Raw genomic sequence first — 26719 nt, 5'->3', positions numbered from 1 at the left:
ATCATCTACTTATGTGCTTTTTGCCAAACTTCACATGAACAGCAGTGTTTTTTTTAAGAGCGGTGGTTTTCTCCTTGCTAATATTCCATGAACACTGTTATTGTTCAGTCATTTTCTGATAGTTGAGCTATATACAGTCACATTAACCAAGTGTAGCGGCAATGCTTGTTAATAAGACAGAATTAAGTGTTGCTGTGCTTTCCCAAATGAGGCCCCATCTCTCTCTTCATCTCTGTGGTGCAGCCACAGAGAAACTATTCATGCAGGCTGATTTAAGGTTTTCTTTTGATAAGGGACAGCTCCCAAATGGGGATGCACTTAGCTAAGCCTGGCTATCATGATCAATGGTCATCCATTGACGCCTATCTGTCTAGGGAGTGCCAGATGGACATCTGGACTGCATTCCTAGGTGTCAGGGGTAAGTGACTCATATCTCACCTTGATCAACCAATCAGGAACTGGTAGGGCCGAGTAACCCACGTGGGTCTCTGATGCCCATGAAACTTTCAGCCAATGAACGACCTGAAGTTCCTCCAGGTAAAAACAGGCAACACAGAAAGCCTGTGAGACTATTCGAAGAAGAACTCCAGGGGGAGAACAATTCCAGGGCAGGACGGCCCAGGAGCAGAAAGGCTCCCAAGGGCAGGACATTCTCGCAGCGCGCCTCCTGACCATCCTGAGACTCAGCCTGGACCACCACGTAACGGCCAGTGTGTCCGAGTGCCAGAACTTTCCTTTGTTTTAAGAGTCGAGAGCGGAGGTTGCCAGAGAGTAACCAAAAGATCCACCAAAAGAGGTCAGCATCAGCAGCAAGCCTCGTGAACAGGTCGGAACTGTGGACAGCTGAATCACTATTCAGAACTAGCGCTTCATCAGGAACGAACCAGTCTTCTTCCTGACCTGCTGGGACCCACAGTCATCTTTTCTCCTGTGCACAACTTTGCTAGTTAAAGCCAACACTAGCTAGCCGGTCTTCAGAGAGCAGCGCCGCAGGAGTCTACACCAAGCAGCAACAGCACGGTCACTGCTTGGCACCGAGCCAGAGAGCGCAGATTGGACAGCAACAAGCCTGCAACTGCTTCTTTGTGCCCGCAGGAGATCTGAATCCCCAGAGAGTGGATGAGTATTCAACTTTACTGCATTACTGCTCGAGAATTCAATTGTTATCCCAACCAGTTGATATCAATTTAATTCCTAAGAGTTATGTACTTGTTTTGAGTATCTAATGTAGAAGTTGTAACCAAGTTCAATTACGAAACGGTCTAAATGAATGATATACTGAACGTATGTCCTCTTGATATGTGTAACTCTTCGTAACTGAATGAATATATATCTTTTGTATTCTGATAACCCTCACGATAATATCTGTTAGGTTTACATGCATATTCTATGTATTAATAAATGTATTCTTGTGTATTAGTACCTGTGTGTGTGCGTTGTTTGAGTTATATCGCATGGTTGGATTCTAAGGCCATTAAAAGAATCATTTTGTGACTTACTGCTACAATTAATAATTGTCCCAGTAAATGCCCAAACCCCTACAGAACTGGTGCCTCGTGAGAGCACACTTCACAAGGCAAGAGTGGCCTGCAGTTCCTTGAATGTTATTTGGGGGTTCTTTGTAACGTCTTTGTTTATTTTATGTTTTGGAGAGATTTTTGTAGGATGACTAGAGTGACTGTGGTCTTGAACTTTCTCCATTTGTAGACTATCTGTCAGATAGTGGATGGTGGAGACCCAAGTGCTTTTGTATTCCTTTCTGGACTGATGAGCAAGTCTTTTTCTGTGGTCCTCAGATATTTGCTTAGATTGTGGCATGACAAACTCACAGCATTTTTGATCTTTATATCAAGTAGGGCCTTCCAGCTCAGTCACCAGGATCCACCTAATTATTTTAATAACACCTGATTCTATTCATTCTCTTAATTGAGCTAATGAAACTAGGGTTTTACTGTACTTACTTTTTCTCAGCACTGTAAATAACAGTAAATATTATTTTGTTTGATGTCAGGATTACTAATACTATATTAATATGACCAAGGTCGATTTTTTAAAAAAGTCTGCCCCGATTTAAATTTTTGGAAATATTTTGAGATATTAATAATTGGAATTTCCAAAGGCTAACATTTCTTCCACTTTTATATTTGTCTATAAACTCCAGTGAACAAACTGTATTTGCTGATTTTTAAACGGACACCATAGGAAATTACTGCTCTGAGGTTTTGGAGGAACACAAGCTTCACTTCCCTTATACAGTATGTATAAGGCATTCTATGTGTTGAAAATACAAGAGAACACCAATCAGCAGAACACCATTTATATAAATTCCTATTTTAACAAGTAAAAGAGTCTTTGAATTGTCTTTTCCAATTAGTACAATTTATTTCCCCACAACCCAAAGTTCCACTGTGTGTAGTCTATTTCAGAGTGTGTTACTGTGATTAAGGATTAAGGACTGAGTGATTTTAACTGAAGAAGCTCAATATTGAACTCTCCAGTTGTAAACAGTAGAATGTTTTGTGTGTCTATGATAGTGCATAATATAAGTGTCCAAGTTAATTTTCCACCACAATGTAATTCACAGAAGAATAAAGACATCATGGTAACTTGTTCACTATTACCCGATAAGTGGGGTGAATTAAGAATCTTTTATAAATTTGTTTACTGGGTAAGATAGCATCAGGACTGATTTCTTATTTACAAAACATTGAACTCAAACCTCTTAAAACTCTTTCACCAATAACACCCCTAATTTTGGTTACAGTATAAATGTCTTCTCATATAAATTCTCAGTGTTGAAAACATTTAAAATATTTTTACATACAGTATAAAGTTAAGCCAAAGGAGGCAGTGAAACTTTAATTATAATATCGACACATTCATGTATAAAACTCTATTTTTCATGATTATTATATGCTGTAACTGTTAGCATTCCAGGCCTCAAAAACTGAAATATCCAGGATTATTTCAATTTAATCACAACACATTTCAGTGAAAAAAAAGACAATTAAAATTAATTACAAACCGTGGGACATATTATTTCAATGCTGCTTTGGGTTTGTACTGTAAGTCTACCATTCTTTTCTTTTTGCTAGACTTGCTACATTCACATTTTTTTCCTTACATTCCAAACAAATTTATTTTTTCATGTTCCAAACATTTGTGAATTTGAGAAAATTCTGAAATCAATTCTGAACTCAAGCTTTGTATTTACACTTTCTATTCAAATAATTGAGTAAAAAAATGGACAAAGTATTTCAAAGTATAGTAACATCCATACATGTTAGTGCAATTAGCTGTCATGTCTCCCCAAACATCTGAAATTGTTGCAGATAATCTCAATCACAAAAACACTGTCACTGTGCATGAACCACAAACAGCCAATCATATGTGGAAATGTCATTTTAAATTCAAAGTACCTTATACTCTATTTAAAATTCAGTCCCTTTTAATTATTCAACAAGTTTGCACTCATCTCTCCCAAGAGCTTGAGCTAATTCTGCTTCAACTTGCCTTATATCTCCTGTCCTGATGTAACCCCAGAATATTTTTTTAATAGTTGGAGGTTGGCATGTAATTTACTTTCACAATTCCACATCCAAAGGGAATGAAGCATTTAATGAAGAAGCAGTGACTCATAAAGTAGGCCACTCTGTAGCTGATAAGTCTTGATCTGGGATTCAGAGTTCAAGTGCTAAAAAAGCTTTTACTGGGTGCTTGCTGGCTGAGCTTGTACTCTAACTATATGCTCCTGCACAATTTTGTAGCTGGTACATTCCCACTTTAAAGGACAACCAGAGTCCAATGGGCTGGTGTTATTTTCTTGGTAATTTCCCAGCTGGAAATATTGGAACATACAGTCTATGTGCCTTAAAAGCTGGGATTTTGCAATATCTGAACAAACTACTAATGCAAGACTAAATAATGGTCATATAATTTGAGAAATTCCTATGTAGCACTTCTAGCGCAATAGTCAGTGTCAGTATGGTAATCGTATTGGTCCTTCCATCGGCAAAACCTGTTAGTTTGTTCTTAGAAACTATATACAGTAGTATAGCACACTGCTCAAGGCTACACTATGTAAATGTCCAACCATCAGATTAGATCCATTTCTCTCTGAGCTAGTCTCTTTTATTGTGCAAAATCAGCTCTCTGACTGCTGAAGCCAATTTCTATAATACTCTCATTAGAAATGTGAACCCTGACTTATTCCTCTCTCTCAGTCTCTGGAGTGCTCCTACACTACTTTCTATCATTCCACTCCCTGAGCTACATTCCCGGAAGCTGCCCTGTTACACTCTACCAGCTGCTTAAAGCAAAATGATATGTTCAAAAACACCATACTACATACTCCATGGGCTCAGGGATACTCCATGAGTTTATATAAAGTATTGTTAAATAGTACCTGGGAAACAAATCCATTGAATCATAATCATAGTTATCAAAGTACAGCACAACAGAATAAAAATGCTTTAAATCTAATTCAACTGATGTATTGCAGACATCAGTTCACAGAAAATAATAATAGTAAACAAGAATTCTGCACAGAACATAGGTCAAAATGCATAAAGCCTGCTCATTGTTATTTCTACTTTGGTGGTAGAAACACAGGAGGAGATGGATCTTTCTGCATGCAGAAGGGACTTTTATTTGCTGACATTTCTTCTCTTTCTTTAAGCGGGTGCTGCTCATAGTCACAGCACACCCAGAACTATAGGAAAAAAAGAACTACTTCCATCAAATTCTGTCATCATGCAAACAGTTGTGAGAGTTTTGAGGCTCTATGATAATTACAGTAACATTTAAGATCTCAATCACCTCATAATAATAAAATCATGTTGCAATGACAGTTAGGCTTTATATTCATGTTTTGTTTCTCTGAGATTATTTTAAATGTCTTGTTATTTAGTGTTAGTGATGCATTTGGGCTATGTGGAGAATCTCAACTTTGAGAAATTACCAGGCGACATTGCTCATGGATTTTAATTGAACTCCAGAATGTTATTTTATAATTAATAAAACAGGAATGTTAAAATCAGGAGCCATTTTGATCAGTAGGTAACTATTTTATGTAGCATTATGGGGATAATATGAGCCTGTCGAGTTGTAATATTGCAATAGTTTATACTCTGACTTTTTTGACATTTCTCAACAGAAATCAATGTTATTTTCTGTACATTATGTTCATGTTATTTAATCCATGGTAAAGTTTTCTATCAGCTAAAAACATATTATTGTAGCACTTAAGAAAAAGAGTACTAAAATATTTTTGTGTATAGTACAAGGCAATGCTTTAACAGTGCTTTGCTGACAAACAGAAATGTTGTTTATACTGGTACCATCACAGGCAACGAAAACTGTGTTCTGGTCATTTCTTAACTAAGATGCACTCCTTAGGAACGTTTTGGCTTTTCTTGTATTTATGGTGACTGGAGGAGTATTGATCTCAAGTTGTAGACTGGTTTTGTCACCCTTCCTCCTTGTTACATCACATTCTGCTTTGAAATCTCTGTAAAGCAATGGTTCTTTCTGGAGTAGTTTGGTGATTGTTACATTTAAATAATCTAAGCAAGAAATACGTAAGACAACATGAGGAAAATATTAAATCCAATAGCTTGAACATTAAAGTGAAGATATTATTTATTTAAAAGGTCTGTACCCCACCTGCTCTGCTCCTGGTTTTGGTGACACTGCAAGCTTAGGTTCCAAGGCTTGTCCAACAGCTTCAGTAAAGTGCACACCTTTCTCAGCAACAAACCCTATAAAATACAAAAACCAGGTTCAACAGATTTAAAACACTGAGTGACAGATTCAGCTCTGATACATGTAGCATGTGAAACCCTTGAGCAATAAATTGACTTCTTCAATCTCTTGGCAAACAGATTGAATTTAAAATGTGCCCTCATACTGAATGTGTGAAAGGGTCCCTGCTGCTACCCCATTTGGGGGTGTCAAGGAGCCCAGCATGTGACTTGTGATTTCACTCCTGCACAAATGTTTTTTGTGTGCTTTACATGACCTACCATTGGACTTTTATTAATATTAAGCCTCTGTAATCCTGGGAGACCAATTTCTGCTCCCTATATAGGCCACTTCACCTCCAAATATTGACATCTAACCTAACAGGTATGGTTTTCTTTACTTTTCTCTCATTTGAACAGATTTTCAGTGCGCTGAACTAAGGCTCAGTATCAGTTTTTCATTTTTGAAGGAAGTTCATAAAAAGCAGTGATATCAAGGCATACAGTAGCTCAGTGTTGTGGTGCAGAGCACATCTGGTTTATACATCCTCTGTCTTTTTGGTACGCTGCTCTCTCAGGCGTAAGTTTGTCATCAAAGCTGTCATCAATGCACTTGAAGAGAATTTTAAAGAAGATTTTGCTGGAAAGGAGTGTGATTCCTCACAAGATATCATAGTAGCAGAGGTCCCTTGTCTTTGGCAGTCTAAAACCCATATACAGGAATGGATGTTGGTAAGTACCCCTTGCAGTCATGTTAACATGACAAGGAGGTCCCCAGATGGTGATACTGTCAAACAGACAGACCATATATTCATCGACTGTAAATGAAGAAGGTGGAAACGGTCAACAGTGACCACACATGTTGACAGCTAAGGTTAAATTAAAGTTGCAGGTTACACATACCAAATTCCAATTAAGTTCCCAAGTAAGCCTTCTCCAAAAAGGTTTAATACTCAAATGGAATGCTATTGTCTTTTCTAGGGCTTGTGATGTTGTTAGTGTCTCCATATGGTTCCTACTCTAACTACTAGTTCCTCTCCTGGGCCAACCTACCACAGAGGCTTTCAAGTGTTTATGGTTTCACTTGCTTTGTCACTTCGTGTTACCTCTGTTGTGCTAAAAACAATTATAATACTTACATACATTTTTCTCTTCTCGTTGCCTTTGATAATTCTTTATCCAGTTTTTGCTAGAATGGCAAGTTCACGTGAGGAGTATTTCTAACAATAATTTGAGTGAAATCACTTTGTACTTGTATTTTGTGATACTTCTTTATAAGTATGATAATTAGTAAGATTTATCATTGTAATTTTGTGCTTTCTGCCCACTGTCTACTGGATTATGCTGTCTCCCTATGAACATGTAGTGGAATAAGCAATAAATAAATATATTTATGTGTTCTATATTGTTTTGATTTTTAGTTACTTTAGACTGTGCTTTTACAGCATATTATTCATCTTGATAATTTATGTTGTTCTGATTATTATAATATATTAAATAAAAGTGGTTCATTTTGCTATGTACAGTATATTATTTTATAGTTCTAAGTGGTGAATGCTAGTTGCCTTTGATGAACGTGTAACATTAAAATTATTTTTATTAATAATAATAATGCATATTTTCTGTAGTTTCCTATGAGTTTATAATGTTCCTTTATATACAGAATAAAACATTTTAATTATAAACAATAAGTCAACTTTGATAAATATTGTGATTAACAACAATTATTCATTACATTATATATATTAATCATTAAAATTAGTACAGTACGGTTTCAAAATTCCTGTATTTGACTTTCACAGATTTGATTATTCGTGAAAGAAGGTTAGTGGGATTGAGTTGGGCTAAGATTAAAAAAAATACGGTACATTTTCAGTAAATAATCATGGGTGGTAAAGGTTTTGTTGACATGAACATAAGCTAGGTGAAAGAGCAGCTGGATGGATTTGAGATGAATTAACAGACGAGGACCATGACAAGCTTGTGAGAAGTGCCAAAGAAGATTAAACCAAGGCTGAAGAGGACGCAGAGCAAGCTGGTTGAGACATTCACAAGTTTAATGAAGTGCTTCAATTTGCAAAAGTAATGATGGATAAGTTTACAGAATACAATCCTTCAATGGAACTGAGTCTCAGGATTGCTCAGCATTGCACATGTACCTAGAAATGTATAAGGAAATACAACAGGAAAAAGCTGCCTATTACAATGCTCTTTCATGACAGAACTACTGTATGGGCTTTGTCTCTGCAAAACACTATAGACTGTGCCCTCTTCCATAGCTTCGCTGCCAGCCTTGCAGTCACTGCCACCCTTAACTCATGTACAGTCTGCTTCCTTTGACTTTGATCCCAACCACTTGCCACTACAGATGCAGCCATTCAAAATGCGCGGGCGATACCGCATTATTTTCCGGTATGCTGTACGCAGTCTACCGCAAGTTACCGGTAAATACCGCAAGTTACCGGTAAATACCGCTAGCAAAATAATAGTATCCGGAATTTCCGCAAGGTGGAGCTAATAAAGCTCAACCTCTCATGTTTGAGCTGTAGCCATCAAAGTCTTTAACGAAGATATTAATAATAGTATTAATAATAAATGACCTTGGACAAGCTGTAAACTCAAAGTATTGCCCTGGTCCACATTCTTTTTTTCATTGACCGTCTTTGTAAAAGTAACACCACAGCATTTCGCAATCACGCATTTTTTTCCAATCATGCAAAGTACAGTAATTTTTGAGAATCGATTCACCATGCCTTACACATGCTCATAAAAGAGATTGATTTAGGAACATAAACATATTACCGTATGCAAACTGTACTGTATACAGTATGTATATGTATATTTAATGTCTTACCTGTGCCCGTTTAAGTATTGACTATTCATATCTAATTTTACCACTGAAGGGAAATCTTAGTAGCTGAGCATAAAAAGAATAGGAGCATACTGCAACGCGTGTGAAGGCCATAAACGATATTAATTTTGGAACATAAACATACAGTATATGGCTGGTCTCGGTACTTTAAAGAAAACATACACGAAACATGGTTTCATTATGACCAGAATCTGTCTTGAGATATTTTTAACTTGATTTACAGTATTTGAGAGGTATGTCTTAACACCGATACTACAGTGCTTAAGTACTGCTCACGTATATGTTTCTAGGTTTATATTATGCATTTCATACGGTCAAATTACTTTTGAGCAACTAATAAGAAGCGCGAAACGGTATGCGTTTTAGTTTCGTTTCGTGCTGGGACTGTGCTGTTAGTTTCCTGACTCCCATGTCACATGGTCTGTGATTGAAACCTGTAATACCGGTTTAATTCGTCACAGCCAGCACTCCGGTTGTAAAGTAGAAGCAGGCGAGATTTCCAGCGAAAAACACCTCCCCCTTCTTCAGGTGTGAGGGTCTTCTGCTCAGAATGAAACGCTAAAATGTAATGTAGGCTCTGAATGGGTTCAATTGTGATTTGGGCTTGATTAAGGTCGCTGCCTTTCATCTAAAACCCTACTTGAATCCTTCTAAACTAAAAATCAGTGTTTGTGAGTTCTAAATAAAGAGGTATCCAGGTAACAGTGAAACGGGCGGACAGTCTGGGGAGATCGCCCGTTTTCCATGTAAATAGTTCCCTGGTTCCGCACCCCTTGGTGTTTCTCTCGCTCTCTCTCGGGTCACCTGATCATTAGCTCGAAAGATTTCAGTGCTTTGTGTATATTCTAATGGTAGTGGGGGCAGGGTGTGTGGGAACAGGTTTGGTTGAAATTGCATTGGAGATCTATGTTCTTCACACCTGAAACATTTTCTCTGAAAGCATTTTCTTCGCAGTTTAACCGATCTTGTTACAGCATGTTACAGTTTACTATTATTAACCATATTAATTTTAAGTGCTTAATGTAAAATCTTGTAAAAATATATTTTCATTGTTCAAATATACATTAAGTCTGACTATCATATAATAAGTTAAATACAAAACTAAAGAAAAAATAGGGTTAAATATAATTCAAAATATTTTGCTAACAATGTTAACTGTTTATGAATAATAAAATGTATTAGCTAAGGAGTGGGATGGCACAGTTGTTAGTATGCTTTTTGTTTTGTTTCTTTTTCATAAATACAACAGTAGTACCTGATGTCTCAGTGGCTTTCAAAATTAAATTATGCATGCAAACCTGTGAACTAGAAAGATAACTAAGATATCCATCCATTTATAATGGTGGCAAAGTGGTTAGCATTGCTATCTTGCAGCACTGGGGTCCTAGGTTCAATTCCTGCCATCCTGTGTGTGTGGGGTTTACATGTTCTCTCTGGGTTACATGGTTTTTCTCCATATGTGTGATATGACTCCCTCTCGCACTCCAAAACATACTGGTAAGTTAATTGGTTTATGGGAAAACTGGCCCTGGTGTGTGTGTGTTTGTGTCTGTCTGTCCTGTGATGGACTGGCGCTATGTCCAGGGTGTATTCTGCCTTGTGTCCGTTGCTTACTGGGATAGGCTCCAAATCCTCTGTACTGGATAAAGAGATTAGAAATGGAAGTAAAGGCACTGTGTGGATGGAACTATACACAGTGTTAGAAACCCACTATGAAATGGCAGCATCTCACTGAGAATAAAATATTTTATACTGCTGGCTTAAGGAAACAGCCTTTCCACCTCTCTTGCACATCAGTATCCATACCTAGTTATTTAAACAACTTGCCTCTAATTATAAACATCTTAATATGCTGGCTCTGTGGATCCGCATCAGCTATGTTTGCCCATTCCTTCAATTCATGTGCATCCAACACACAGTTCAATGCCAGCAACTACACATAATCTAAAATACAATCCTTATTTCAGTATCTATGTAAACATATAGTCTGTTAACTTCATCATCTTCATCAAAAGTATGCCTAACCCCATTAGGAAGTGTTCTTGTTATAAGTGTATTCCTCAGCTTTCCCCAAACTATCTTCTTCTTGCCAACATCTCTAGTCTTTTATCCTGCAATAACTCAGCCAACACTTAAATCTCCAAAAGCTGCTTGTGTTAATTTCTTTAAATCACAAATATCATGTGTAAATACTGGCCATGTAATACTCTGCATTGTGGAATAATAGTTTATTTTAAAGGGAACTAGAGAAACTAAGAACTAGAGAAATCTAGTTTTTTTCTAGAATTAATAAATGCACATCCTGTTCACTGGGGAAATTAAATCCACACTGAGCAATCTTCAATATGTTCAGAATATGACAGCAAGAATCCTATCAGGGATGCATTACACCTGTTTTCAAGTCCTTGCACTGGTTACCTATCAGATTTCGAGTCAACTTCAAAATCCTTATCCTCCTTATATACTGTCCTACAACTGTTATTATTGATCTCCGAATTATTGTACTTGACATGACTTCATTCAGCCTTTCCTGAACGTCTATGACAGGCAGAGAGAGTGCTGTTTCTGGTGCGATCTTTCACAGCTGACATTTCACTGTTTTAAACGAACAAGAAATTAGATTGCTCATAAATCACTTATTCTATATAAACACAGCGTAATTGCCCTCCGAAAATCTTCTTTTTCTTGTTCGTTTTAGAGACCTTGATCGAAACTGATTTTAGATGTCAGAAAGGATTTATTTTCTCTGTATTTCCTACATTGCTTTGTCGAGATTTTAACTTTATATCTAACTTTATATCTAGGCTCAGATTTCAACTATAAATCGTACAGTAATTAATAGCAGTAAATACTGATGTTTATACATAAAAAAGTCATGCCTTGGAGTATAGACCCCCAAAGGAATGCCATAGACTCAAACTGCAAAATAAACACATACAGAAAGAAAGTATTTGTATTGTAATTGCAAATCCTGGTACTGTATGAGTGATTGGTATGACTTTCCTCATTACAAATCTCTTATTAGAATTTAAATTTCTCTGTAACTCCAGGTCAGAACAGAGAAAATGTAACTGCCTTAAGGAGTTTACGATTATGAAAAATAGAAGGATAAGCATGATACGTATGTCTTCTGTCATTTTCTAAGTCATGTTACTGAGCACCAAGTCTTATTGAGAATATGAATCCATTTAAGGTTTATACCATTAAAGTAACGGTTTATTCCATGCTGAAAATGTTTGTACCAGACTTTTTTGAGGCCTGTTTAATTGTGTCTGAAGTCTGATGTTGTAAATTTTATTGTTAAAAAGATCCATGAAAATGTCACTACTAAAGTTAGCTGGTACTGTTGGTACTGTAAGTGGCAAGTAGAGCTCATATTTTAGATTTTGTGTAGTTGCTAGCGTTGAACTGTGTGTTGGATGCACATGAATTGAAGGAATGGGCAAACATAGCTGATGCGGATCCACAGAGCCAGCATATTAAGATGTTTATAATTAGAGGCAATTTGTTTAAATAACTAGGTATGGATACTGATGTGCAAGAGAGGTGGAAAGGCTGTTTCCTTAAGCCAGCATTATAAAATGTTTTATTCTCAGTGAGATGCTGCCATTTCATAGTGGGTTTCTAACACTGTGTATAGTTCCATCCACACAGTGCCTTTACTTCCATCCATTTCTAATCTCTTTATCCAGTACAGAATATTTGGAGCCTACCCAGTAAGCGACGGACACAAGGCAGAATACACCCTGGACATAGCGCCAGTCCATCACAGGACAGACAGACACAAACACACACACACCAAGGCCAGTTTAAATCTAACCTCAGAACCTTTCTTTTCAGAAGACTTAGTGCCTGTATCTGCTTCATTTTCTAATTTTGGTAGCACCTCTAACTGCTTGTCTTTCTTATATGCATTTACTTTGTAATCTGTGGTCCTTTTATCTGTTTTTACATCTACTGTATTGCTTTGAGATGCCACCTTTAATGGTGATATATCAAATAAAGTTTTTTATTATTGTTATAGGGAAACATGATCAGATTGTCCCTGGTTCAGAAAAAAAGATCTAAAGTATACTAGTTTGTCACTCTTCTAATTCCCTTTGCTAAATGACTTTTCATACTAATCTGATCAATCTAACTGCCAGTTTTCTGTGCTTTCTCTATCCTGCTAGATTTGCAATTATTCTGAAAATTTTCATCTTGAAATAACTCATTTCTAAATACCTTTTTCACTGTTAACATCTTGCAGCAACTCTGCGACAAAATATACACTCTGACAGTTCATCCTGCTACCAACATTAAATAGAACAAATCTTAAGATTTCTATATTTATGTCTTTATTTAGTGGTTTCATTAGTGACAAAGGCTAAACTTTCTTGGAAAAATGTCTTTTATGTGTTGTGGAAAAAACTGACTTGCTTTAACAAAATATGTTTACAAATCCTTTCACCTGGCATTTTCGTAGTTAGAAATTATGGAACGCTCTGTTAAAAGCAAGGGAGTTTTTATGTCCGTTGCAGTTCTTTTGCAACATGAATATAATTATATCGTTATTAATTTCTTGAGATACGCGATTCCATATTATATTCCCTTTTAATCAAATTCTAAAAGTATGCTTGTTGACTCCGGTATCGTGTTAGTTAAAGACTTCGATGCTTAAAATGTTTAGGGAGAAATGGAATACTGGTGTGTATTTTTTTCTTTAAAGTACCAAGACCAGCCATATACTGTATGTTTATGTTCCAAAATTAATATCGTTTATGGCCTTCACACGCGTTGCAGTATGCTCCTATTCTTTTTATGCTCAGGCACTAAGTAAAAGGAGATGCTTCATATTGCTTGACAAATTTTAAAAACTAAGTTAGAAATGCAGACGCTCCCTCAGTGCGCTGCTCTGGTGCGCCGGCTCTTACACAGTGCCTGTCTGCCATAAGCGTTACAATATACATACCCAACACTGCTTGTACCCATCTGTCATGCAAATAAAACACCTTGAATTGAATTGAATTGAGGGGAGAAGGGGGGGATACTAAAGCCAATACTGGCTCAATGGGCTTTGACGTGCTAATGCGTTGGTTTAACAGTCCGGGTGTGGCAGGCTTCCAATGTCAACTCGACTCGATTGGAAGACAATGAACGTATTTTAGCCCTAAATGAATTAATAGCAAACATGGTTTACATAAAATACATTTTTCCAAGAAAGTTTATAATAATACGATCTATAGTTGAAATCTGAGCCTACTTTAAAAATAAAGGAAAAGCATTTTCAGAGAGCAATCACGCTGTGTTTATGTAGAAAAAGCGATTAGGTTTATGAGCAATCTAATTACCTAATCGCTTAAAACGCTATATAAAATAAAGTTTATTTAGAGATGAATGATCAATGTGGTAGTTTAAATAATGTGAGTCAGGAAACTAACACAGCGCCACCGGATTTAATAACGCAATAAAAACGCTATAAAATAATGTGACACAGTACAGCACAGTACAATAATACTGACCATGACTTTAGAAGCATAAATTACCTTACACTCAATTTAAACACAAGCTGTCTTTCTGTATGAACCTCTAAGCTGGTTCATACAGAAAATGTAGAAATGCATTAGCCTGATTATGATTAAAAACACATAATTAAACACGCGTTTGCGATTTAAATCAGAACACGATTTAAATCAATATAAATGTTTATATTGTAACGCATACTGTCCAGCCTCCATTTCTCTATAAAAATTTACTGTTGCACACACACACACAATAGAAGCAGGAACCGCTGTCAGAAGGGAAGATATGTTCAAAATATCGCAAATATCGATCATGTTGCGATATTTTGAAATATAAAAGTCAACTGATTGTCCATAATATCGCTTACCTATTTTTTCGAAGAAATGTTTGTTAAAATAAGAGTTCAGCACCAGCTGGATTCGAACACACAACCTGCCAGTTGGTAGTCACGCACCTAGACCAGTAGGCTACAAGAGAGCTCGCATGATCAGGCAGGCGAAACAGCCCTACACAGCCCTGCCGCAGTACACGGATATAATCATACCGTTATTAAATTCTTTAGATATGCGATTCCATATTATATTCCCTTTTAATCAAATTCTAAAAGTATGCTTGTTGACTCCGGTATCACGTTAGTTAAAGACTTCGAAGCTTACAATGTTTAGGGAGAAATGGAATACCGGTGTGTATTTTTTTCTTTAAAGTACCAAGACCAGCTATATACTGTATGTTTACGTTCCAAAATTAATATCGTTTATGGCCTTCACACGCGTTACAGTATGCTCCTATTCTTTTTATGCTCAGCTACTAAGATTTCCCTTCAGTGGTAAAATTCAATATCTACAACGGGCACAGTAAAGACGTTTACAGTAAGTCTTTCTACGACAGACCAACGGACCACGAGTGCCCCTGTCGGTCAACCAATCACGCACCGCGGTATCCCGTGTCATCATACCTGCGGTATCTGTACCGCGGTGTCTGTACCGCGCACTTTGAATGGCTGCATCTGTAGATCCAGACGAAGAAGCCCTTCCAGAAGTGCTTTAACACCATTTCATCATGCTGTACATTATTCATCATTGTCTTGATCAGCCATCCTACTTACAAAAATCATCATCTTTGTCATCACTTCATCACGGTTTTGCAGATTCGGTTAAGTTTTAGATTAATATTATTTATTTTAGTTTATAAGTACATTATAAACTTAATGGTGTTGAGACACTACTGTATTATTTATAATTATTAACTCCTAGTTCTTTACCTGGATATTGAAGTATTTTTTTAAATTAGGCCACATGTATCAAAAATAAGCAAATACCATGCACGAAAAAGTTTCAGTTTCTGAATGTTAGCTGGAAATGTGAACTCCTCTATGCTTGTTAAGTGTCTCTTTCCCTGTGAGAAAATTATAGTCTTGGCAGGTTAGCTGGCCATGTTTAGGGACAGATGTGGCCACTATGTGGCTCTGAAACTGGTCTGTTTTGCGGGGGTCACAAGCTGTGCCCGTCATTACTCTGTGCTATACAGTACATCGCACTCTAAGGACTAGTTGTGCTTATCACAGGAAGGTTGCTAGCAACAGGCATGTGACAAGAATTATTTGGATGAAAAGCAGATACCTGCTTATGCATTCTAATAGATTAGACAAATTTCATCTTCTGTCATTTCAATTGTATGAGACAATTCCTTAAGTTTTATTATTAAAAATCACTGGCTCAAATGCAAAATGTTAATGGAACCTGGACATACAATATTAGTATTGCCTGAGGAAATCAAAATACAAAATACAAAAAAATGAAATATGTCAGTAGTCAAAACTACTTTGATCACACATACTTTGTTCTTTTTCAGAAGGAACAAAATGCCATGTTAGTGAACTGTGCAGTGTATATACAATTATATACTAGGTATAAAGTAGAGTTCAGTTCTTCCTATTTCTAGGGAACTATATTTTCTTCTCAGTGGATTACAATACATTCTGTTCAATGTGATGCAGTACAGTTTTCTTCTGGATACATTTTCAGTGTGTCTATTGTTTCCAAAAAGGTATTGAAATTTTGGAGTAAAATTAGAATGCATAGAGATGTGATTTTGATCCAAACCCCTGGATAAACATTCTGTCAACCAGAAGGCCTGGGATACAGAAAGCATTTGACCTTATTTGAGAAAGATATCATCTGGTCTCATACAATTACTTTAAGTCTAAGTGCAAAAGGGATTAGTCATAATATCTCACTACATTGTCATAAAATTAAATAAAGCTCTTTTTAAAAAATCTAATTTTAACAGTTTGAAAAAACAGAAAACAGTTTGAGATTCAACTGCTATTTTTATATTTAGTTAATCAATTGAAATTGAGTTTTTGGATTCAGACTGAAAACATCTTGATTCTTTCTTCTTGATCAGAGAAAAGACCATGCTGAACATTCCTCAAACGCTACTGATAAAGAGGAAAAAACACAGACCATATTGCTGTTAAGCAACTACAACAGTTTGCATCTTTCATAGCAGCTTTACATTATCTATAATGCTGTAACACAATTTTCTTCATGACAAAAACCTCATGAAGAAAAAAGGTTGATATCCTGGACATTGCTACTTTGAGTCTGATTGATGTCACTACCCAGCTGTGACTGGTATGACTGGTATTCCCCAAGTGACAGTGTACAGTAAGCTCAACTACAAACTCTACTTGGTGGTCAGTTCATCAGTGAGTCCTACAACTTGTTGCTCATTCTCCCGGATGGTGCCACAGAGCCTTCAACATGTAAAATAACATACTGTATGGCTTGTGGGTACATCAGAGGAACATGTCCATGGAACTTATTTGCTCCAAAGTGGGAACTGGACCATGATGTAAAATGGTTTTGTACATAAAGCAAGGGCCATTTTCTGTCCTGTGGATTTATTACAAAGAATAATAAAATATTTTACACCTACTGTATACTGTATGACTGTAGCAGACCTAAATAATCATTGAAAAAAAAAATTTAAATAGTACTATGCTTAAAGCAGCCAATGTCACTGTTGCTCACATAATCTTTATTAAATTCAGTAATTTTGACCTTCGTATCTAAACGTGGGGACTGTCAGCCCCTTTTCTTATCATTATTCTTATCTGCCACGGTTAACAAGAATTATTCCTGAAAAAAAGAAACAAAATCATTTAAATTCACTGCAAATTTCAGACAGATCCACCCCTGTCTCCACCAGAAACTGACATGAGCAAGTGTGTATGTAATTGCAGTGAACTGGTTCTGTAACTAAACATTTAAAAAATATTACAAAATGAGTAATTGGCCAGTACTACCCCGCACTTTGTAAAACATATGTATAGATTTATTTTCATATGAGCACCATTCAAGGTTATAATACTCCTGAAGAGCAGCAATAATTATGGGTTGTAATGAAGCATACAATTTGCATTGAATTGTGGGTATGAATATGAACTCTTTATCAAGTTACAACTCTACAGCAAACAGATATGTACAGTAATATGTTGTCATGAGTTTTAAGAGGTAGTGTGCCAGAATGTGAGCAGAAGAGGGACAGTGTATGGGGGGAGAGAGCAGGGTTCATCTAGCTGCAGACCTCTGGGTGGTGAGCGTGCAGTGGAGACGAGATGAGGGTGCCACCAATGCTGCACAGTATGACAGAGAGGCACAGATAATAGTACAGAGACTGTACATCAGCATCTGCAAGGCACAGCCTAGGGTGCCTAGGGTGAGGGGGTCCTTGTTAGTCCAAGCGCTGACAGGGCAGAGCGGAAGCCCGTAGCCCTGGCGCAGTATGTAACAGTAAGGGAGCAGAAGGCTCCAGAGTAAGAGTGAGGGAACAGGAGGCTCCAGCTATGGTGGCTGGGAACAGGGAGGCTCCTAGTGAAATAGTGACATCAGAGTTGAAGGTGAAGCTTGTTGGGCCTAGGAAACCGCAAGTGAAGGACTTGGTGAGGTGAGGGACCTCAACCCGGATGTCAGAGGAGGTTGAATGGGACAAGTGAGTTGGAGAGTTGGAGTTGGCCTGAGAGTCCGTGAGCCGGGGGCCCAGAGGTCTCTGACTATGTGAGCCATGCAACCTGTTGCCCCAGTGAGGGGGCTGATCTCAGCACCCCTGTTGGAAAAAAGTGTGTGTTAAGATTGTATGAAGATTAGAAAGTGTGTGTTAAAAGAGTGAGTGCACACTTAGTAGAGAAAACGTTGGCCAGCAGACCTAAAGGGGTATGTCCGAAGCATGCCTGTTCATGCCCCAGTGGAGGCCACTCCACCTGTGGCATCACAATATATACTGTATATTTATAGATTTACTGATATACTGTATGTTAGTATGTTCCCCATATGTTTTCCAACAGTATTTTTATATATAAACTTTAATAATGGAATGGAATGGGCAAGAAATTATCTTTACAAGATAGTTATGTAAAATATTGGCACAAACTATTATATTAATTTGTTGAATAAGTTAACTCTTAGTGAAAAATATGGCCTGGAATTGATTAAGTGTTACACCATAAATATTGTTATGAAAGAGGGGAGTGTTAAAATTAAATATAAGGAGGTTATTAAATTATATGTAAACATCAAATAAGAATCAGGTCCTGACATCATCTTACTGTGGAAGTAATTTATACACAGTAGATTATTAATTACACCCCCTACTGTCAGACATTACTAACTGTTAGTATTCTGTTAGTTTATATTCTTTTATCCTCCAGCACAGCTTGACAACTGAATAATAATCATATCCAAACCCTGACAAATATTTGTTTAATAAATAACACTAACACACAACATTTACATTATGCACAGATTCTCTGAGTTCCAGAGCACTGTTTTCTGCCAAGATATGGTATCCAGAAATCTCCCTTTATACTCCAAACTATAAACACCAACAACATCAATAAGAAAAAAAATGTCCTAATAAACAAAATACATCCCAACCATGATTACTTCTCTCTAAACAGATGCTAATACTTTAAAAGAATGAGACCCAATTTTCCAATTTTAACAATGCACCACTAAAACTAGGGCAGGTAGTTTTAGCCTGTGTACTCCACAGTAAATGAAATCATAATTTCCAAATGAATAAGACAGCAGATCTCTTCTATAATAAAGTCCAATACTCTTTCTGTGCTTAGATTACATGCACATAATCCAGTTTAAAATCTGATTCAAAAAAGAACTTTTGCCACAAGCTTCTGGTTCTGATCATGAGAGATGATGACTATGTTCTTCTTCCTCTCTTGTTCTTCTTTGTATGTCTGTTCCTGTATATATGCTATGGTCCATTTGTATAGAGACTGGTTTAATGACCTGACTAAGAATGCACCTGTCATTGTTGAATATTTATTCTTTAATATGCCTTAATGTGTCTTAGTGATTTAACAGTGAAGTTAATTAACCTAAGTAAATTATTAGAAACACTACAATGATTCATTGATTTCATTACATCACTTGTCTCCCAAGGACAAGACAATGCCCAGTGTTTCAAAACTTCAAAAATAGGATAATCAATCTTCAAATTAGCTAACCCTGCTGAAACATTATGAATAAGTATTTGGAAAAATACAACACAATAACAAAACTTTTATGAAGCAATGAGGAACAATTCTCTCAGTTCTGGTAAGGTATTTTGCCATTTGTTTGTATCAGTAATTATGTAGAAAGGACAATGTACTTTATAAAATGTACTCATCTTCATATACTGTATATTGCATGAAATAAATAATTAAATAAATATTCAAAATATATATGTAAGGAAGAATATTGTAAATGCATTTTCCATTTTGAGTTATATATTAATCATTAAATAATCCTTAATCATACGCATTGCTAGTCTGTGATACTAGCAGTCAGCAGACCCTCTATTGATCAGCTCTGCTGAGTAAATGTTAATCTGTGCTATAAATGTAATCTGTAGTATGTGTGTTCAATAAAATTTCAGTGCACCTGTTGCAAGAAAGATTTTGATATTCTCCTGATGGTTTGGGAATTTTTTGCAATGAGAAGTGAGAAATGTCTGTTGATACTCAGTATATGACGTATTACTGTATGTGTTACATATTGTATATGCTGTGTATCTTTACCTGCTCACTTCATATGTTTTAGATATATTTTATTATTCACAAAGGCACTGAATTGCATTTGAATATGTATGTTAATACATTGTAAAAATATATTCCACTTCACTAATGGTAAAACCTGTCATCTAAATAGAATGTTCAAACTTTATTGAGTTATAGAATAGAGACCAAAACACATGCAGACCTAATGATTTCAAAACCACAAACCTCTTTCTAATGCATCAACACTGCTTACATGAACATATTATGACTCCATTGACCTTTAATTTGAGTCAAATAACCTGTCTCTTCAATAAATGTTGAGTCACACTGAATCTGCCTGGCATTTTTAAGCCAGGTTAATCTAACATGATTGTTTTTCATTTTGTGGTTCAAATTATAACACGGTGTCATCCAACATTATGCCAAGAGGGTCACTCTGACATCTTTATTTAAAATATTCTTTCATTCAACTTTGGAGATAAACACTATCTGTATCCCTATGCCTGACCTATATTAAATCAGCTTGCATTAATTAAAACAAGTATGTTATACTATGGAACTTCAAATATTTTAATTGATTATATTCAGTCAAGCCCTGAAGCTCTGAAATGCTATAGATAATAATATATAACATAATAAAAGACTAGATTTTTTTCAGAGAATGCTGAAATATTTTCTTTTAAGTTCATGTTAAGTCACTATGAATATACTGTAGGTGGTGGAAAAGGTCATTTTCAGCCCCTCATGATTTTCTCTTCTGGTTGGCCAATGTGTTTTATGGACTTAGTGGAAATTATTAGATCAGGAGTGTTAAAATCATTTAACATTGTGATTTAGTTTCACTCCTATCAAGACATGCCTAAAATAATTGAAATAATAGGCACACCCATTACATACTATTTTTTGGAATGCTTATTTTGACAAATTACCTCCTTTTAAAAATCGACTATTTAAAATTTTCTAAAACTTATTCAATACCCTCTGAGCATTGGGCATCTCTTACTAACAATTATTTAAAATACCCTTTATGTGATTATGGTCTCATTTTATCTTCTAACCTCTTACTCCTGGTGAGGTGGTGGTAACAGACTGAGCAGAGCAGACCAGACTCCCCAGCAACGGTCTCCAGCACCTCCTCGGGGATTCCCAGATGCCACAGGGCAAGCCGAGAGATATGATCTCCCGGGTATTTCCCAGTGGGCCATGCCCCATACACCCCCAGCATGAGGCACCCATGCCCGAGCTACCTCAACTGGCTCCTCCTGATCCAGAGGAGCAATAACTCTACTCCAGGCTCCTCCAAGATAGCAGAGCGCCTCACGCTGTCACAAAGAGTAAGCCCCGAAGACCTATGGAGAAACCTCACTTGCACCACTTGTACCCATGATCTCATTTTTTTGGTCACTACCCAGAGCTCAAGGATGGGGACGGGGACAATAATGTATTTATTGTTCATTTTGTTCATCTTTGCTCTGTTGAAAAGAATATTGATGGAACATCTTGTTCACGATTCTTCTCGAGCAGCTGTATACATCCACCCTGTCCCATACAAATGTTTTTGTATGAAAGTTTCAAGTTCAATATTTACAACCTATTCTTGCAAAATTATCAGTGAATGCTTTTTTCTGTATTCACAGACCAAACTTGCGTATTCGCAAGCTGTGCAGTTAAGAGTGTAAACGCTTGTAGATCTGCTACACATCACCTGCATCGCTACAACAAGGCACAGCTTGGTTAATAAAGAGTTAGCATGTTTATGTTGAAGTGCATCATGGGATTATGACTTAGTTATTAGTTATTTTCTGCCAGGAAAGCATTAGATGTATATTGTATGTAGAGCTGTTATGACAGTAATGCCTGTGTTATGCTGTAAAATAAAAGGAACATTAAAAAAAACTTTCACAATTCCCTATAAGTTATCATACTCTCGGTTCTTCACTGTCTTGAGGAAGAGGATTAAAAAAAAATTAGAAGAAAGAGAAGTAGACAAACAGCAGGAGCAGGGGAGTGAGTTGGTTGAGTGGGAAGGGAGTGAGTACATTTCATTTACTTTGTTGCTACTGTGCTGTAATAAACTTTATTACAATACAGTAGAGCTGCATTTATAATAAAAAGAAGACGTAAAAAGTAGAGAAAACGCACTAAGAATGAAAAAAAATAACTATTACAGTATAAGCTGTAATATCATGACGGTGATATAATTATGTATACTTATTATATATACAATATCATAACAGTAATATAATTATATATATAATATATTACTATATACAGTATATATATAGTCCTATATATAGTCCTCCTCCATCCCCCCACAAACATGGCCGCCTACAGCCACAACCCCCGACGGCTACTCACCCACCCATCCCCCACAGCTGCCACTCTCCAACACCTCCGCCATTAACACCTGCAGCACTGAAAGCACTATGAGCACCATCCCCCAGGCCAGGCTGACCATCACAGCTGACCAGGTGAAGAAGGAGCTGAAGAGGCTGCACGAGGGTAAGGCCACAGGACCAGATAACATCTGCCCCAGAGTTCTGAGGGCCTGTGCTGATCAGCTGAGCGGAGTGCTCCAGCGACTGTTCAACCTGAGCCTGCGCTTGGAAAGAGTCCCGGTGCTCTGGAAGACATCATGCCTGGTCCCGGTACCAAAGAAAGGGTGCCCCTCTGTCCTCAACGACTACAGACCAGTTGCACTGACTTCTCACATCATGAAGACACTGGAGAGGCTGGTCTTATCCCACCTGAGACCCCTGGTCAGCTCATCACTGGACACCCTACAGTTTGCCTACCAGCCCAGTGTTGGTGTGGAGGATGCGATCATCTACATGCTGCAAAGGGCCTACGCACACCTGGACAGGGCTGGCAACACTGTAAGGATCATGTTTTTCGACTTCTCCAGTGCCTTCAATACCATCCAGCCCTTACTTCTAAGGAGGAAGCTGGAGGAGATGCAAGTCGATGCCTCCACGACCTCGTGGATCACTGACTACCTGACAGGCAGACCACAGTCTGTGAGACTTCAGAACTGTGTGTCTGAACAGGTAGTGAGTAACACAGGGGCACCTCAAGGGACAGTTCTTTCTCCATTCCTCTTCACCCTCTATACTTCGGACTTTAAGTACAACTCAAAGTCATGCCACCTGCAGAAGTTCTCAGATGACTCTGCAATTGTGGGATGTATCAAGGGTGAACAGGAGGAGGAGTACAGAGGACTGGTCAGCAGCTTTGTGGAGTGGTGTGGGGTGAACCACTTGGAACTGAATGTTACAAAGACAAAGGAACTGGTGGTAGATTTCAGGAGGAAAAAGGTCAAACCTACTCCTGTCTACATCCATGGGAGTGGCGTGGAGATGGTGGACTCGTACAAGTACCTGGGAGTGCACATCGACGATAGACTGGAATGGTCTAAGAACATCGAGGCCATCTATAAGAAGGGACAGAGCCGACTCTACTTCTTGAGGAGGCTCAGGTCCTTCAATGTGTGTAGTAAGATGCTACACATGTTCTATCAGTCGGTGGTAGCGAGTGCCATTTTCTACGCAGTGGTGTGCTGGGGCTCTGGGATTAGAGCAGTAGATTCCAAAAGGCTGAACAAGCTCATCAGGAGAGCAAGCTCTGTCATTGGGTTTGACCTGGACTCCTTGGAGGTAGTGGCTGAGAGGAGAATGATGTCCAAACTAGAGGCCATCATGGACAACTTCTCCCATCCCCTCTATGACAGGCTTGCAGGAATGAAGAGCACGTTCAGCAATAGACTGATTCATCCACGGTGCGACAGGGAGCGCTACAGAAGGTCATTCTTGCCGTCTGCCATAAGACTGTACAATGCATCCACCTTGCGTCTTGGCAGAGGCAACATCGACAGTGACCTGTTTCTGGACTAAACGCATCTACACATCTACTGCTACATCTGTTCTCTTTCTTTTTCTTTTCTTTTTCCCGTTTACAACCACTTTTTGTGCAATATATGCCAGGGACCTGTGCAATACATTTATATTTATATTTATATCTATAGTTACTCTGTGTTCTGTGTACTGTTCTGTTCTAGTTTGTTCTTGTGCATCCGGACTGTGAGTAACTCTTGTATTGTATTGTATGTATTGTACCATTATTATATAATTCGTTACACTGTGGCTGTGTTGTGTGTGTTAAGCTGCTGTTGCACTGCAATTTCCCTCACGGGATCAATAAAGTATCTATCTATCATATATAAGATATTACTATCAAAATCCTTCATTAGCCACACAACCACACCCTATTTTCCCCATTAGGTATTAATTCCCGCATTTATGAATACGCCACACCTTTGTAAATTTGCCATTCACGTAGACGTCAAGGTTCCCAATCCTCACAAATACAAGGTTTACTATATTTTAATACTCTCTTTTCTTCACATCATAGCCACTTTCCTTGTGTTTTTGCTTATTTAGTGACTTTAGTGAACATTTAATATACTCCTTAATTTAATATAATGTCGTTAAAAAGGGTAACCAGTGCTCCAAGGTGTTACAAAAGCAAAGAAAAAAAGGAAAACAGTTCCTGGTTACAGAACTATTACATATTTTTGTCTTCTTAACAGTGGTGCTAAGTTAAATAGGTCAGTTATCTAACATAAACATACAACAGTGTTCTTTTGTTGGAAATCCAGTCCTTTTCATACAACATTGAGTAATATTTGACAAATGTCTAGATTTCTGGAGTGAATCATGGGAAGTGTAACACAGATACAATAATATCAATAAGGACACCTGCATTGTAAGTGAACTATGTAGGCTCAGACAACATGAATATCCCAGATGATGTCTCTGACACCATCTTCCACATGGGCCAAATAAATGGACTTGAACCACACTAGCCAGACCCAGCCTGTAGATGTTTGATATCTTTATATTTGATAATAGAAATCCTGTGCAAAGTTAGGCAGAATGTCTCACTGTACTATATGCACTGCAAATGAGTAGTAAAGTACCTTCTCATTATGTTAGAAATGTCCTTAAACAGGTTAGAAAGGACATTATCTTACTGCTAACTGGCACAGAGTCTAGCACTTTTTTGTCATCTTTCATCAATTCCGAATGAAACAAAGAATTTACACCAATGTCAGGGAACAGCTCTTTTCTTAAAAAAAAATGTTGATCACACCCTTTGTATAATAACTGGATACCCCTTATTACAATTTCCACCACTGTTTACATATATATAGCAATTAGCATTAAACAACTATTTTCAGGACAATACATAGATCATTTCCAAACATTTTAATTTCTGGATGCTTGTGCTCTATGCAAATCAGTTTTAGGTCACAAAATAAAACAATAATTAAAAGTCAAAACCATGCTACTAGCCTTTTCTCTTCTTGTGAGCATTACACTTGCCAGCAGTTTATACAAAAAGATTCCCTGGAAAAGCAAACAAGAACACTGCACTGAACATCCCTGAAAAAATCAAGAAGATTCCTTATCCCTGAAGAAATGCCCTAATAGTAATGTAGGTTAGAGTGGTTTTCCATTTTATCTGTAAACTCATCTTTCATCTGCCATACTGTGAGGAGTAAATCCAATCACTCTGTCGAACAATTCTTTCTTCAACTTGTTTCTGTCTCATCAAATAAAGTAAACCCACTACTGAGGATTTGAAAGGTTTAGTTATTTTAACCTCTATAAAAACATGACAGGCTGCATAAAGAGGGTCATTCTGTTCTACTTACTTGCTTGGTTCCTAGTAATGCATTCTTCCAGGACCCTCTCCAGTCTGCTTTTTGAAAGATTCACATGAACTATCTTCCAAAATATGGCGAGATATTTAGATAGCTTGGTTTCAGTATTCATAACCTTTAACATAAAGTGCTTTTTATTCTTCGATCTGAATACAATTCTGCTTATGTACTTTTTATATCCTCTCATTTCTCATTTCCTTGTTTTGTATTTTTTACTATTTGTTTGAGCTGCAATAGTCATTTTCTTTTAGGATTTTGAATACCCAGATTTGAATACCCAGATTTGTATTTATTTGTATTTATCACAGGCTAAACTGACTGAGTAAATTTTAGTAAACTGACTGACTGAGTAAATTTGACCTTATAGAAACAATTACAAATACTGCATACAGTATACAGTATGAAAACAGTGTATTTTTTTACTCGCTCTAAATTACAGAAAATTGTCCATAAACTTCACAAAAGATTTACTTGAAGGGTGGCTGGACGAATGACACAATTGCTTGAAAGAAAATGCATTGAAAAAGGCAACCAGTAGATGTAGAAACAATCAGATGACAAGATGCATGTTGTAAAGCACCCCTTGATTTAACAAAAATTGATTTTCTTTAAAAAGCATGATTACATTCACTGCCTACAATACCCGTGCTGCTAAAATGTAAGAGAGCTAAACTGTAAATTGTCCAAACATACATATTTTGACATGTTGGTGAACAGAAACATGTCATATGAATGCTGAGTGTCTATTGGACGTGGCATCCTTATTGAGTTAAGTCTTGTTACATTTTAGCTTACCATTTGATATGATGTCTTCATTAGTT

The 26719-nt window shown here is 37.2% G+C and overlaps 1 protein-coding gene across 1 annotated transcript in view; it reads right to left on the bottom strand.

The window, feature by feature from the left end:
- xylb (xylulokinase homolog (H. influenzae)) overlaps nucleotides 1-26719 on the bottom strand; it is a 121452-nt gene that overhangs the window by 14133 nt on the left and 80600 nt on the right. The window contains exon 18 of the mRNA XM_088918947.1: nucleotides 5665-5759. Within this exon, the coding sequence (XP_088775073.1) occupies nucleotides 5665-5759 (95 nt within the window). The remainder of the gene's footprint in view (nucleotides 1-5664; nucleotides 5760-26719) is intronic.

This window comes from Atractosteus spatula, chromosome 6 (assembly GCF_055471065.1).
Source record: "Atractosteus spatula isolate fAtrSpa1 chromosome 6, fAtrSpa1.hap1, whole genome shotgun sequence".
Classification (NCBI taxonomy): Eukaryota; Metazoa; Chordata; class Actinopteri; order Semionotiformes; family Lepisosteidae; genus Atractosteus; species Atractosteus spatula.
The sequence above is the reverse complement of the archived record's forward strand: the minus strand, read 5'-3'. Positions and strand labels throughout refer to the sequence as shown.